General features: G+C 41.5%; 1 protein-coding gene across 16 annotated transcripts in view; it reads right to left on the reverse strand.

The window, feature by feature from the left end:
- DTNA (dystrobrevin alpha) overlaps positions 1 to 15,646 on the reverse strand; it is a 319,072-nt gene that overhangs the window by 141,075 nt on the left and 162,351 nt on the right. For all 16 annotated transcript variants that reach the window (XM_027526043.1, XM_027526045.1, XM_027526044.1 and 13 more), the window contains exon 4: positions 8,545 to 8,625. In XM_027526043.1, the coding sequence (XP_027381844.1) occupies positions 8,545 to 8,625 (81 nt within the window). The remainder of the gene's footprint in view (positions 1 to 8,544; positions 8,626 to 15,646) is intronic.

Consider the following 15,646-nt stretch of genomic DNA (forward strand, 5'->3'; position numbering starts at 1 on the left):
CCAAGCATGATGCTTGGAGCCCAGTAAATCTGAGTCCATATTTGTTGAATGAATGAATAAATGTCTGAATGTTTGTTAACAATGGTGACAAAATGCCAACAAAGCTTCACTGAGAGGAAATCAAGGTGGTGTCAGGAAGGATTTTCCTGCATAATCACAGGTGTGGTTATGTGGGAGGAGTCATTCTTCCACTCCTGTCTTCCTGTCTTTGTTTCCTCTGTGTTTCCTGAGTCCAGGGATCCTGGGAGCCGGCTGCAGGAGAACACCCCCTGGGTATTGCTTCATCACTCTGCTGATTGGCCCTGGGCTGATACCGCAGGCTCCCAGGAACAGAGCCTGGCAGATCACTACGGGAAGGTCATTGCATCTCTCTCTGGCCTCCTTTAGATGGGGGTGGAGAAGCTTGAAAGGTATTCCTCCTTACATACCACTCCTTCCCAACTGACTGCAGCATTTAAGATGATGCTCTTTCCTAAACTGTGAGAGTGAAAGTGCTTAGTTGGCACAGCTTCCTGGCGTAAAGAAGAAGCAGGAGAGAAGGAAGCTGATGGATGTTACATCCAGATGCTTGGAAACAAGACTACAGGTGTCAGCTTACTTCACAGGTTGTATATGCAGTGGTAGCAGCTTGAGAAGACCAAGTTTCCAGCATTCTCTAAAAATAAAAATACTAACAAGTAACCTAAGCCTTGGGTCTTTAAGAGCTTAAAGGCAATTAATGGGAAGAAGTAGCCTTAATTAAACCCACATCAGAAGCATTAGGGCTTTAAAATCATAGCTTTTCTCTACCAGAAATTTGCCTGATTAAGGGGAGACATTTTTGCCATTGGTACAGCATGCCCAGAGCGAAGCAGTGTTCCATCACCTGGCGCATGGGCATCTTTAATGGGCTTGTTTATGTTCTGCTGTCACCCCCGACTTCCCCACAGGGAATTTTGGGGGAACATTGTATTCTAGTGTGATCCACTTGTCTTTATTCTAAACAAGTGTCTAGAATGACTCAACATCAGGAATGAAAGTGTATATCAAACACATTTGGAAGAATACAGAGATACGTTTGCTGCGAGGGTTTGACCTCTGTCACTTATTTCCCTGTGAACATTCCTGCTCTTCCTTCTGGCTCTTTGAGTGGAGCGAGTTCTTCTATCTCTTCTTTTTAAATTATTTTTTCTGTGGACCATTTTAAAAGTCTTTATTGAATCCGTTGCAGTATTGTTTCTGTTTTATGATTTGGTTTTTGGCTACGAGGCATGTGGGATCTTAACTCCCCAACAAGGGATCAAACTAGCAGCCCATGCGTTGGAGGGTGAAGTCATAACCACTGGACCACCAGGAAAGTCCCTATCTTTTTCTTTTAAACACATATCTTTTGGAGGGGGTGCTATTTCTCTTGCCTGTGTTTTTTCTTTAAACTTTGGGCAATGTGGTAGGTAGGATCCTAGGATACCCTGCTTGGCCCCACCCCAAGGTTCCTGGCATGTCAAGGACAGATACTTAGTCCCAGTTATTCCATTAAACACTAATCCAGGTACTTCTCTGGGTAACTGCGGATGTAACTGAAGTCCCAAATCAGTTGGCTTGAGATAGAGAGAGTATCTGGGTGGGCGTGACCTAGCACATGAGTCCTTTAAGAGCAGAGAGGTTTTTTTTTTTTTTTTTCCCCTAGTTGGTCACAGAGGAGAGAGTCAGTGAGAAACATGGATAAAGAAGCAGATATTTACACTCTGAACGGTTGTGGGGAGCCACGTTGCAAGAAACGTGACTTGCTTTTAGGTACTGAGAGCTGTCCCCATATGACAGTCAGCAACAAACGAGGATCTCAGTCCTTCAACCATAAGGATGTGAATTCCACCAACAGCCAGTTATCCTGGAAGAGGACCTGGAGCCCCAGGATGAGAACGACGGATTCAGCCAGCACTTGAGGTCAGCCCATGAGACTCTGAGCTGAGAGTCCAGCCATGCTGGTTGGGTTTCTACCTACAGAAACTGGGTAATTATAAATGTGGTTGTTCTCAGTTGCTAAGTGTGTGGTCATTTGTTAAGCAAAGATAAAAACTGACACAGGCAATCAGAAATCCACACACTTAAAAATGAGGCAAGGGGCTTCCTGATGGTCCACTGGTTAAGACTCTGCTGCCAATGCAGGGGCTGCCGGTTCGATCCTGGGTTGGGGAACTAAGATCCCATGTGCCACACAGCCAAAAGAAAAAGCAACAACAAAAAATATGAGACAAGGATAAGGAACATGTTGATACACTAGCTTGAAGAAAAATGAGTGTGATACTAGCATTTGTTAATGCAGGCCATTCCTGCAGCCTAAGACTAGTCACTTGGCGGGTGAGAAGTGAGTCTAGTGGGGCACTTTCATTCATCCATAGGGGAGTGTTTATTCAGGACCTAGGACATAGATAGCACTCACTTGGGTTAATTTTGCAGTGATAAAGAAACATTTCAGTAAATAGACAACTCTATTTTTTTGGTTCACAGGAAATCCTGAAAGAAGTTTAGAGAAGTTACAGAGAAAAGCATGTGTTCTGACTTTAAATGATATCTGATTGAAGGAAACTTTACTTTTAAAAAATGTTTCATTTACTAGAGGAAAGGTGGTAAAAGTCCAGAGGCAAATGTATACCTTTTGTCCTCTTTTTTTTTTTAAACACAATTTTAATTCAATTTTAATTGAGATGAGTGATAGAAAATTCAGACTGTAACCAGAACTAAAGACGGTGCAGTGTCGGCTGCAGGTGTCGGGGAGAGGATCCTCTCGTCTCCTTGCTTTTTTGGTCTCACTATTAAGCAGGAGGACTTCGAGATTTCTCATTGATTTCCCCTGTTGCCTTTTGTTGTTCGTGAACTTAAGGCCATGTTTCCTTGACTCCAAAGCAATTTCTGAAGAAAGATCTGCTGACATTACAGGGTATCTGGGTCGTTAACTGTGTCAGTGCTGACTGAGGAAATCATTTTCTAGTAGAAGATGGTTATTTGTTCAAAATAAAGGCAGAGATGTGGCCATTTTCACATGTTTGTAAATGGTATATAGGGTATTTATTTTGTGGAAATTTAGCAGGATACCTGGAAGCGAAAGAGAAGACTGCTGATTAGGAAGGAGTATTGGAAATATTATCATAGTCTCCATTCTGTTCCAGTCCTCCTAGAAAATAAAATAGCCAAATTTTGATTCCTATTTTTTGGACACATTTCTTCTTGTTTTATTAGAAAATGTGCTAGTTATGGCAGGGGAAGGAGGGTGTGACAAGGTACAAAGATGAATGGCAAAGGGAAGAAGCAGAGTTGGGAAATAGAGCCTGTGGAGAAATTTGAAGGAAAGAAGAAGCTTTTGCCTGAAAAAAAATTCTTTTTTTTTTTAAAATTGAAATATAGTTGCAGTATAATATTATATGTTACAAGTGTACAATAGAGTGATTCACAGGTGGCTCAGAGGTTAAAGCATCTGCCTGTAATGCAGGAGATCAGGGTTCAATCCCTGGGTTGGGAAGATCCCCTGGAGAAGGAAATGGCAACCCACTCCAGTATTCTTGCCTGGAGTATTCCATGGACGGAGGAGCCTGGTAGGCTACAGTCCATGAGGTTGCAAAGAGTCGGACATGACTGAGCGACTTCACTTTCATTTTCATTCCATCTATGGGCTTCTCTGGTGGCTCAGTGGTAAAGAATCCACCTACAATGCAGGAAACAGGAGATGCAGGTTCAATCCCTGGATCAGGAAGATCCTCTGGAGGAGGGCATGGCAACCCACTCCAGTATTCTTGCCTGGAGAGTCCCATGGACAGAGAAGCCTGGTGGGCTACAGTCCATAGTGTTGCAAAGAGTCACACAACTGAAGCGACTGAGCACACATTCCATCTACAGTGATTATAAAATATTGGCTGCGTTCCCTGTGTTGTACAATGTAGCTTGAAGCTTATTTTATTTATTTGCATCTTATTTGATGCCTAATAGTTTGTATCTCTTACCCTCTTAATCTTTTGCTGCCCCTCTCCCCTTTCCCTTTCCCACTGATAACCACTAGTTTGTTCCTTAACATCATCAAGTCTGCTAAAAGTGGGCTTCTTACAGCTCTTTTCTTCTAGCAGAAGTTAGTAAATTTTTTTTTTTTTGGTGGACCAAGAGGCACCACTGTTTTATACAGTAATACTGTGTAGATATTAAGTAGAGAAAACAAGTTTCCACGTTTTTACTTGTGAAATTAAAAATACAGTAATTGAGTCCACTTTTTTAAAGGTTTTTTTGTTTGTTTGTTTTTTGATATGGACTATTTTTTAAAGTCTTTATTGAATTCATTACAGTATTACTTCTGTTTTACATTTTGGTTTTTTGCCCGAGAGGCATGTGAGATCTTAGCTCCTGTTCCAGGGATCGAACCTGCACCCCCTACATTGGAAGGGGAAATCTTAATTACTGGACAACCAAAGAAGTCTTGCGTCCGATTTTTAAACAATGAGAAGAATGGAATTATTTTGGGAGGATAACATTTTGCTTAGTCGGGGTTGTGAATCAATGTTCTCTATTATCAAATACTCGTCTGTGAAAACTATTCTTAGTTCATGGTTGATACAAAATAGATGCTGAGCCACATTCAGACCACAGGCCACAGTTTTCTGGCCTCTCCTTTGGAGTTTTTCAGGACAGTGGTAATGAGCTATTCTCAGTATACATCAGTAACTGTATTAAACAGAATGAACATGAATGTCAGTGATAGGAATCAATACTTTAGCAATAGAGTAGGCAAGGGCTATGAGGAAGGAAATATAGGGAATTAACTAGCTCTTTTGATCTTTAAATTTAGATAAAAAAAGAAATCTCCTAAAATTCTATATACCCCATGTTACCCCCAGAAATACTTTTTCTAGGTGATGACTTTGTGTCCGTTTTTACATTTTTCTTCCATTATGTAGTTTTAAAGCTTAGTTTTGTTAATATACAAAATAAATGTTAACTATAAATAAGGTCTGGGCCTAAGAATAAACACCCTGTTCTCAGTTAAGTTCTATTGATTTCCATGAGTAAATACAGTATAAGAGTTTTCAATAAAGCGATGCCCTTAAAAGCATACTTCTGGATTTTTTCCTTATTTCTTTTATTGTAGAGTATACCAGGTACCATAATGCACTGTGGGTTAGGTTTTATGGCAGACAGAAAATACATTCCTCTAATAGAGGGGTACTTTGGCCACCTCATGCGAAAAGTTGACTCATTGGAAAAGACTCTGGTGCTGGGAGGGATTGGGGGCAGGAGGAGAAGGGGACGACAGAGGATGAGATGGCTGGACGGCATCACTGACTCGATGGACGTGAGTCTGAGTGAACTCCGGGAGTTGGTGATGGACAGGGAGGCCTGGCGTGCTGCGATTCATGGGGTCACAAAGAGTCAGACACAACTGAGCAACTGAACTGAACTGAATAGAGGGGTATATGTTCATGTTGACTAATATCTCACGTACATCAGTGTTGCTGCTTATCTTCCTAAAAGGAAGACTTCAACTTTGATGAAGATAAGCCAAGCCCAATTGTGTGAGCATTTTACATGTACCTCAATACAACTGTTATATTTTTTGTCAGGAAGGAAAACTTAAGTAACACACATGGTGCTTGCATGTAAGACTTCTGATACAGGTAGAAACAACTTTAAAACAAAACTTAATTTTAGCAGAGCACTCAATATATGCTTATTTTTTTTTCCCTTGAGCCTCAGTTTTGTCTAGTTTGTATAGAATGTAATATCTTTCCTTTCCCTAAAACATATGAAGTTGATAAGGTACCTTGCAAAGCAAATAACACTTTCTTGTGTAATGTCTACTCATTCTTTAAGACTCAGCCCAGTGTCTCTTGCTCCAGGAAAACTCCCGCCAGCAGCCCTCACACCTAGGTCTGGGCTCTGCCTTCTTGTTGCTCCCACACACGCTCTGCCCTTATTACACTTCCACGAGGTGTTGTTTGTGTAAAAATCCATCTACCCAATTAGACTTTGGACAGCTTTAAGGCAGGGATCACATCTCATTCACTCCAGCTTTATTCCTGGTACCTAGAGCAGTGCCAAACCTTGCACAGGGGCTCATTATAAGCTTCCTAAATTAAGGGGTAAGTGAGTGGATGCACAGAGGGATAGACAGGGATGGATCAACACCGTTTCTCCCACTGTTTTCCAAAAGAGTCAGTGAGGTTATGACATAATTCAGGATGTGGAATAAGGATGAGGGGAGCAGGAAATGGAAAAGGAGGTACCCCAAAAGGAGAAAGGGCCTCTGTCAGAGAGTAGGAGGAATGAGATATGGCCTGTGGTTTGCTGGACGCAGTTCGGGCCAATGGTGTGCACCCTTTGTAATGTTGGCTGCAGGGTTGCCTAATCAATGTGGGTCATTTTTCTTTACTTTTCCTTCCTTCCCCCCTCCCTCTCTTCCTTCCTTTCTCACTTTTCCTTATTTATTCAACTAGCTATGTATTTGTTCATCCTTACCATTTTGTACTGTCTTTGTATTATTCTTTGGAAAGCACTCAAGATATTTTATTCTGGCATCTAATGTAATTTCAGCAAAGTATTTCATAGCCTAGTTTATACAAAATGGACAAAGAGAAATATTTATTGAACATCAGTCTTGTTCTCAGAAATTTAAGTAAAACGTAGACAACATACAAAAAAACTGACCCTACTGTGAAGAGTCCTGAATTTGGTGAATGAGAGAAGATAAGCACACCAAAAAAATTTAATGACACCCAAGGCAAAACACAACACTTCTTTACTCTTCTTCAATACCTGACAATTTCTTTTCTAAAATACACATTGATCCTGTCACTTTCTTTCTTAGTGGAGGTCCCTGATCACCTCTTGCCAGATCCACCAAGTTCCCCATCTCTACTGAAAGTAACCTAAGGAAGGCTCTGTGTAGAAAAGCTTTATGAGGATAGAACTCCGTCTACACTGAGGCCCATTGGAGTGGTAATAAGGAAAAAGGCAGAGGGTTCCATCACTTTCATTGCTGAAAACACAGAGATTCTTCCTTTTGTTTACATATAGGTGATGGGGTTGAGGGGGGAGGGGAAGCTTTCTTGTGGGAGCATTTTCTTGATCCCTTAACACCAGTCCCCAAAAGGGCTTTTATGACCTATCAACATGCAGGACCGGAAGCACAATCCCAGGTTCCTTCCTGCATCTGCAGTGATCTTCTATTGCATTTTGGGGAACTGGGTTAGCTTCCTGTGATGAGCCTGCCAATGCAAAGATGCAGGAGACATGGGTCCGATCCCTGGATTGGGAAGATTCCCTGGAGGAGGAGATGGCAATCCACTCCAGTATTCTTGCGTGGGAAATCCCATGAACAGAGGAGCCTGGCAGGTTATACTCCATGGGGTTGCAAGAGTTGGACATGACTGAGCACGCACACACAACAAGCTAAAACACAACTTTGATATTTGACCCACCTGGTTTTTTCTTCCTTCTTGTCCTGACCCAAATTTCAGACCCATTTCCTACTAGAGCTAGGGAAGAAGCTGCAGCTGAGCAAGCTGAGGAGTAGATATCTCCGGTGCATTCCTGTAGCTGTAAACTGAGAAGCCTGGGGCTGGAGGTGGTCCCCCCAGGGCCATAAGAAGCATTTTGCTAGAGATCCCGGGAGAGCAGAGATGTAAACGCGGCTGGTTTCCACATTCACCAAGTGCCTAATGCCCATGCTTAGATATTCAAGAACTATGTCTGTGTGTGCAGGAGAACATTATGGTTTTCATTTTCAAAATTTGTCCAATACTAACTAGAAAATGAGAACAGTTATTAATTTTATAGCAGTCGGTTTTCAAAAAAGACAAGAGTAAGTTCCTACACATGAACTTGGAAGCACTCTATTTTTCAAGAGAAAATGAATGTGATAATCTGATGGAAGTACTGACCTGGCATGGAAAGTGAAACTGCTCGCTAACTGATGAGCCAGCTTGCTGCTACATGTTAAAATTTGGGGAAAAGTTAAAGCAAGTTTGTTTCTTTAAGTATCATTGTCTCCTCTCTTGCTGTGGTCTGATGTAAGCAAAAGTAGTCAATGCTCTGATACAAAGGACTCATTTTTGTAGTTTCAGAAAGAAACTTAAATGTTTTCCAGGAGCTTGTAAACATTTCCCTATATTTGTAAAGAAAACATATGGAGGACTTAATATTTGATATTTTCTAAAGTTCTTGGAAGCCATTTGGAGGGCTTGGAGCTTATAATACCAAAGCTAGAGAAAAGAAAACTCATCCATCTGGATTTCAACCATTTCAAGGGCAGGATACATATCCAGAGGTTCATCTGTTCCAATACTTCAGCAGTTGAGTCATTCAGAATTGTTTGGGAAAAGTCTTTCTACCATTTTTGTATCATAATCTCTTATTGTGGTATAAACATAGTTTTTTTTTTTAAATCCATACTTGCACAAAAGCCTACTTTTAATAAACCAAGTAACAGATGTGAACTATGGGATTCACAAGAGTAGTTAGCCCAAGTAACAGATGTGAACTATAGGATTCATGGGGGTAGCTGGCCCAAGGAACCAGCATACTTACAATTGCATTTCTTCTGAACAAACCTCAACTTGCATGCTGTTCTATAGGTGGAGAGTCGGATACGATCCAGGTCTTGAGCCCCTGGGGACAGATAAAAGGTACACATGTGGTCTGCTTGCATGTGGAAAGGAAGTGATCATGGTCATAAACGAAATAACTACAGACCTAACCAATACATGTAATCTGACTTTCATCTTTGCTAGAATAGAAATTTAAGACCTGAGGTCTGTCTCGTACGCCTCAGGTTCTGGGACATCAGGTTGTCAATCCTGTCCATGGGTTTGTGTCTGCCATTTCTGATAACAGTCGGATCAAGTTGTGACTTAAACTGCTAGATGACACCAGATAGTAATATTATCAAATAATGATTTTTAATGCACTGTAATCTGTAATTAGAGTATGGCTGTGAGGTGAGCACAGACTGAACATTGGGCATCCGCTCTTGGTGCCTTCAGACCAATTGCTTTTAGAGGCCTCAGTTTTCTCATCTGGGAAATGGGACTGATGATAATACTACTACTTACCTCATGGACTGTTGAAGGATAAATGAGTGTCTATTAATCTAAAGCATTGGGAACACTGCTTGGCACACATACATCATTAATGTTACTCATGTCTATCCTACAAAGCTTCCTGTCAACCTCAGGGTGGGGGGGTCTCCTTTCTAAAAACAACCATTTTTGTAGATTTGTGGTTGCCAAGGGAGTGGGTTGAGGGAGGGATCAGTTGGGAGTTGGGGAATAGCAGATGCAAACTAGTGTATATATAGTTTGGATAAACAGAAGATCCTATTGTACAGCACGAGGAACTGTTATTCAATATCCTGTGGTAAATCATAATGGAAAAGAAGGTATATATATGTATAACCAAATTACTTTGCCATACAGCAGAAATTAACACAGCATTGTAAACCAACTAAATTTTAGAAAAGAAAAAATGAAAGAAAGACAGCACTATTCTTTCTGCCACTGAGGCCTCCGTTTCCTCCCTGACATAGCGTGTTCTCCATATTCTTGAACTGCTTTCCTCAGCCCACTTCTCTACTCAAGAATCCAGCATGGCTCCTGATGCCCACAGCACCAGGGCTGAAAGATCCACCCGGAATCCAAGCCCCGCTGCAGGCTCTTCCCCTCCTACCTACCCCACAACATTCCCCACTGCTCTGCCCTCAAACCTCTGCTAGGCTTGGGCTGGTCTCCTCACCAGCCCTTGTAGACGTGCTGCTTGTTCCATCGACACCTGAGTTCCTGGCCGTCCTCCCACTCTCCTCTGGAGGGGCTCATTTCTAGACCGTCTCTAAAACATAGTAGATGTTCAACTAATGTCTGTTCTCTACTTCTAAATATTTGGCTTCTTTCAAGCCCATGTTTATGTTCATAACAGATATTAAGGTACATGGCTCTACTTTGATATATTAAAAAACATTTTTTTTTTGGCTGCACCACTCAGTATGCAGGATTTTTTTTAACTTTACTTATTTATAAATAGCTTCCCTGGTGGCTCAGATGGTAAAGCATCTGCCTGCAATGCGGGAGACCTGGGTTCGATTCCTGGGTCGGGAAGATCCCCTGGAACAGGAGACTCAAGTTTGATCTTTGGATTGGGATGATCCTCTGGAGAAGGAAATGGCAACTCACTCCAGTATTGTTGCCTGGGATATCCCATGGACAGAGGAGCATGGTGGGCTACAGTCTGTGGGGTCACAAAGAGTTGGACATGACTTAGTGACTAGCAACATCACCTATTACTCCATGGTTTTATGAGGCAGTTCATTAACATTCATACTTATGAGAGTTTATTACTTGACAAACAGACTCGTTGATACTGAATGCTTGAAGGATCAAAGAGGGAGGGCTCACCTTCATCCCATGCAGAAAATTGCCTAAATATGTTCTCAATAGATGGACATTTAGCCAATGGCCATAAAATATTACTTCCAATGATAGGGATAATTTTAAAACTTAGTGACAATATATGAGCTTTATATAACTTCCCTGGTGGCTCAGACGGTAAAGCGTCTGCCTACAATGCAGGAGACCTGGTTTCAATCCCTGGGTTGGGAAGATCTCCTAAAGAAGGAAATGGCAATCCACTCCAGTTTTCTGGCCTGGAAAATCCCATGAACGGAGAAGCCTGGTAGGCTACAGTCCATGGGGTCACAAAGAGTTGGACACAACTGAGCGACTTCATCTTCACTATGAGCTTTATAGTCAATAACCCTAATCTTTCTCTTCCTAGTTGTATGAACTTTGAGAAGTTTTTACTTGCCTTCTGACTTCTTCATGCATAAAATGAGGAGAACAGCATCAACTTTACCAGCTGGTAACCTCTGTAGCTGGTACCTAGTGAGCAAATGGACATCCTTATAAGGGTTTTCAGTGTCACTGCTGAGTACCAATAAATGATAGCCATTTCTTCTTTATATTTGGGCTTTCATTTGCCTCCCTGTAACGTCAATCCATTTCATCCAATTTCCCTTCTGAAACCATATCATCTTTTCTCCCTGCCACTTAACAAAATTTATTTTTCAAAGATTGGGAAGCAGCTATTGTGATTATCATTAGCATCTGGAGATTATGTACAAAAGTCTTTGTCATCACAGAGTTTAAAGTTTAGGTGGGGGCGGGGTAGTGTCTCCTTGAGTTTTTCAGGTTGAAGATGTCCAAGTCCAAAGCCATTTCAAGTCCAATGTCTATCTACCCAGAGAGTGGCACACAATGGGAGTCAATATATGGATGTTGCTATTATTGTCATTATTATCAGACATGGATTTGAGACCCTTACCTGCAGGGAGCCAGCATGGGAGTTCCCACCCATGACAAAGGTCATGTGGAGAGGCCTGATATGCAAAGGCGAGTCAGGGCTCAAGGGACCCCTGGATCTGTCAGAGCATCTACCCCAAAACCAGAATCTGTCTGTTTTACTATTTTATGACTTTCACCAACTCCTCTGACATTAACGGGGCGGGGGAGGGGGGGGGGCTATCCCCGACCACCTTTCTCTGAAGGAAATCAACTTAGAGCTCTAGTTAATTAGCCTCCTGGGCATAATAGGAGTGTTTCAATCCAAACCCCTCAGATGGCTCTTTAACTTGCCTGACAAGTTTACCCGGACTCCTACAGCTAAGCATACGATTGTTTACAGTCCCCCAACCCCAAGAGGCATGGGAAGCTTAAGATATTCAAATAGTATAGAGCCCCTCGGAGAGTTAGAAATTGTTAGAATAGAACTAGTAGAAGATTTCATTGTTGAGCCAATGCTTGCTGCCAAGTTTCCACATCCCCTGTATTGTATCCTTGGAAGTGTATTAATTAATATAGTTGGTATGTAGGAAAAATAAGTAGTGGCCTTGGTGTTAATAACTTTAGACCCTTAAGGTAATAAATTCTTTCCTTGTTGTAAACCCACTGCACCTCTGCCCTATAGGAATGCAACTTTATCTAAAATCTTCGGAGGATGGCGCCAAACTTTAAAATAATTACTCTTAGAGAAAATAAGTCTTACGGTTGACAAACCTTTATCAGAGTCATAAAATGTTAACAGGCCTTCTGGCCAGAAGATGATGTAAATCACCTAAACCATTTGTATATGATAAGTTTGAAGAAAAGAAAAGCCTGGTCTCTATAAGGATCAAAGACTGCTGACTTTGCATGATTTTACACCCCCTATTTTCCTCTATGCACAACTTAAGGTATATAAGCTCCCTTTGAAAATAAAGCTACAGGCATTGCTCAAAGCTCGGTCTCCCCGTGTCATTCTTTCTCTTTCCTTTTCCTTTTCAGGCTGATTCCCTAGAGCACAGAGACCCTCTGCATTCACTTTCCTGCCTGGGCTTCTAAGACCCACTCGAGAAGGTGCATAAGGTGGGGCACCTTCAGCTATTCAAGAGGGCGCCTGCGGCCTATATGAACAGAGCAAGTCCGGTGCTGGGGCTTTATTGGCTTTCTGAGTAAACCAAGGAATATCAGCCTCTTTTCTCTCCTCTATTTTCTTAATTGCAAAATTCTTTCCTTATCTCTTTCTCTATTCCTCTAATCGCCACCTCCATCCTCCAGAGGGAATCCCTGGATCCAACCGGGGCTGGACCCCAGTACTTACCCATTCCAGTGATCTTGTTCTGTCTGACTAATATCTCCTTGAAATGAGATATATGAAGTTAACCCAAAGTGAAAAGTAGAAGTCAAAGTGTTAGTCACTCAGTTTTTTCTGACTCTTTGTGACTTGATGGACTGTGGCCCACCAGGCTCCTCCATCCATGGAATTTTCCAGGCAAGAATAGTTGAGCGGGTAGCTATTTCCTTCTCCTGGGGATCTTCCTGACTAAGGGGTCGAGCCCAGGTCTCCTATATTGCAGGCAGATTCTTTACTGTCTGGGCCACCAGGGAAGCTCAAAATTAGCCCAAATGCCACAGCTATTGCCTACCTGTGTGGAATGTACAGAAAGCAATTGTTACCACTATTGATAAGGAAACTAACTGATGGCATTTTTTTCATAGATGGTTCATTCTTCTGGCTCTTTTGAGCTAGAAGTTCATTAAAACTGGCTTTTGAAATCATAAGCACTTCTATTAAGTCATATCTTTTCTGTTTAAATGCTTATTTGGGGGCTAAAGGTAGGACATTTAATCTGCTTAGTTTCTTTTACTTTTTAAGCTCATATTTCTAACCCTTAAATTTTTATTTTGCCACTGGCATTTCAAAGGACCTTCCTAGTTTCATGTCATCTGTCAATCTGAGAGGCTCATGTGGGAAATGAACTCTCTAGAATACAGGATAAGCAGACACATAGACACAAGCAGAAGTACATGAGCATTAAATCTGTCTTTTTCCCCAGAATGAAGATGTATTTTTAGCAGTGCTCAGTTTGGTTCAACAATTAAGAGAATCTCAATATCTGTAAATAATCCTTTAAAAGAAGACATTAAGGACATAGACAATTTATGTAAGTTCTTCAAAAATAATGATTCAAGCCCCAGGTTTAAAAGAACTATGATGCAGCACACAATTAAATTTCTTAGTTCCAGCAAGGCCTCACCCTCTAAGAACAGAAACCCTGGATCCTCTGCGACTTCCTCTCATAGGGTTCCTACGGGGCATTTAGCAAAGGTGCCACTCCCCAGGATGCAGTAAAAGTGGTGTAGAGATGATGCCTAGGGTCAGGAATACACTGACTCCTTTGCCCATTACCATGGGGACTCAGCTGACCTTCTGCTTAGTTCAAACCTCAGGTAGGGGTCTGGAGGTCTGTCAATGATTTCAGTTTGTAAAGCTTCTTTCTGGCTGAGGATGTAAGCCCTGAATATTAAAAGGGATGTGGTGAGCAATGCAGTTAAGCTTTTCAGACGCAGCAGCCCATTGCCTCACAGAGATCATGTAAGTGGCAACCACAGGATCCATCAAGGATTCTGGAACTCAAAAAAGCTGCTGAGACAGACTAGACAGGTTCTTGCTCCATTTACCCACCTTGTTGAAAAGAAATTTCTTGGTCGCTGGCGCAATAAACCATGAACTTAATTCACTTTGACATGTTTGGTCTTTCCTTCAAAGTCTATAAACCCATAGCCTACCTTAGGTGTAGTCACATGTCTTCTGTGTCCAAGCCATTGTCTAAAATCAAACAGCTGTCCAGGGCCACAGAGTCTTCCAGAATATAATTGGAGGCTGTCCTCCAAGTTGATGGATCCATTACTTATTACTCCAGACATGGTCACAACTCCACCTATGCATCTATGTAATTGTACAGTGATCAAGCTCACATGTCCCCAACGCACGTACAACCTGAGACTTTCTTCAGTATTTGCTGAAATTAAGGTTCATTTTTATCTTATGGTATTTTCCTGAGCAGGAAGTTTAGTAAACTTATTAAAAAGGGAAATAAGCTGACTTAATTCATTTATAAAATGGATGGAATTTGAATAAATGAATAAGGAAATAAAATCAATAGAGTAATCCTTATTCTTAGCATGTTGAAACATCTAGGATTACCACTATATTCTGTCCATGATCTGAGAAAAATAAACAACAACCCATTTTATCTTGAAACCGAATTCAAAATCACTCTATACACTCAAGAATCTAATTCTTCCTTTGTAATAAAAAACAAAGTATTGCACTTCTCTATATTTTTGAAAAAGTGAAAGTGAAAGCTGCTCAGTTGTGTCCAACTCTTTGCGACCCCATGGCCACGGAATTCTCTAGGCCAGAATACTGCAGTGGGTAGCTTTTCCCTTCTCCAGGGGATCTTCCCAACCCAGGGATCAAACCCAGATCTCCTGCATTGCAGGCAGATTCTTTTACCAGTTAAGCCACAAGGAAAGCCCTCTCTATATTTTTGCCTCTTTATTAAATAATAGTGCTTTTCCCCATTATTATTATATCATGGGGATATGATTCCTTTTTAAAAAACTTTTTATTTTGTATTGAGTTATTTCCTGGTGGCTCAGATGGTAAAGAATATGCCTGCAAAGCAGGAGACCCAGGTTCCATCTTAGGGTTGGGAAGATCCCCCGGAGAATGGAATGGCAACACTCTCCAGTATTCTTGCCTGGAGAATTCCATACACAGAGGAGCCTCGCGGGCTATAGTCCATGGGGTGGCAAAGAGTCAGACACGACTGACCGACTAAGACTTTCATTTTCACAGCCGATTAACAATGCCATGAGTTTTAGGTGAACAGCAAAGGGACTCAGCCTTATATATACATGTATCCAATTCTTTAAACCATGGAGATCTGACTCATCTAAATAATATCTTAGATTTGCTTCATAATTATATGGTGGGGGCTAAGCAGTAAATAATTAACGTAGAGATGAATACTATTTTCTCTACTTCTGTATATGGACCTAACAGAAGCAGAAGATATTAAGAAGAGGTGGCAAGAACACACGGAAGAACTATACAAAAAAGATCTTCATGACCCAGATAATCACGATGGTGTGATCACTCACCTACAGCCAGACATCCTGGAATGTGAAGTCAAGTGGGCCTTAGGAAGCATCACTATGAACAAAGGTAGTGGAGGTGCTGAAATTCCAGTTGAGCTATTTCAAATCCTGAAAGATGATGCTGTGAAAGTGGTGCACTCAATATGCCAGCAAATTTG

The sequence above is a fragment of the Bos indicus x Bos taurus genome, chromosome 24, assembly GCF_003369695.1.
Source record: "Bos indicus x Bos taurus breed Angus x Brahman F1 hybrid chromosome 24, Bos_hybrid_MaternalHap_v2.0, whole genome shotgun sequence".
Taxonomy (NCBI): domain Eukaryota; kingdom Metazoa; phylum Chordata; class Mammalia; order Artiodactyla; family Bovidae; genus Bos; species Bos indicus x Bos taurus.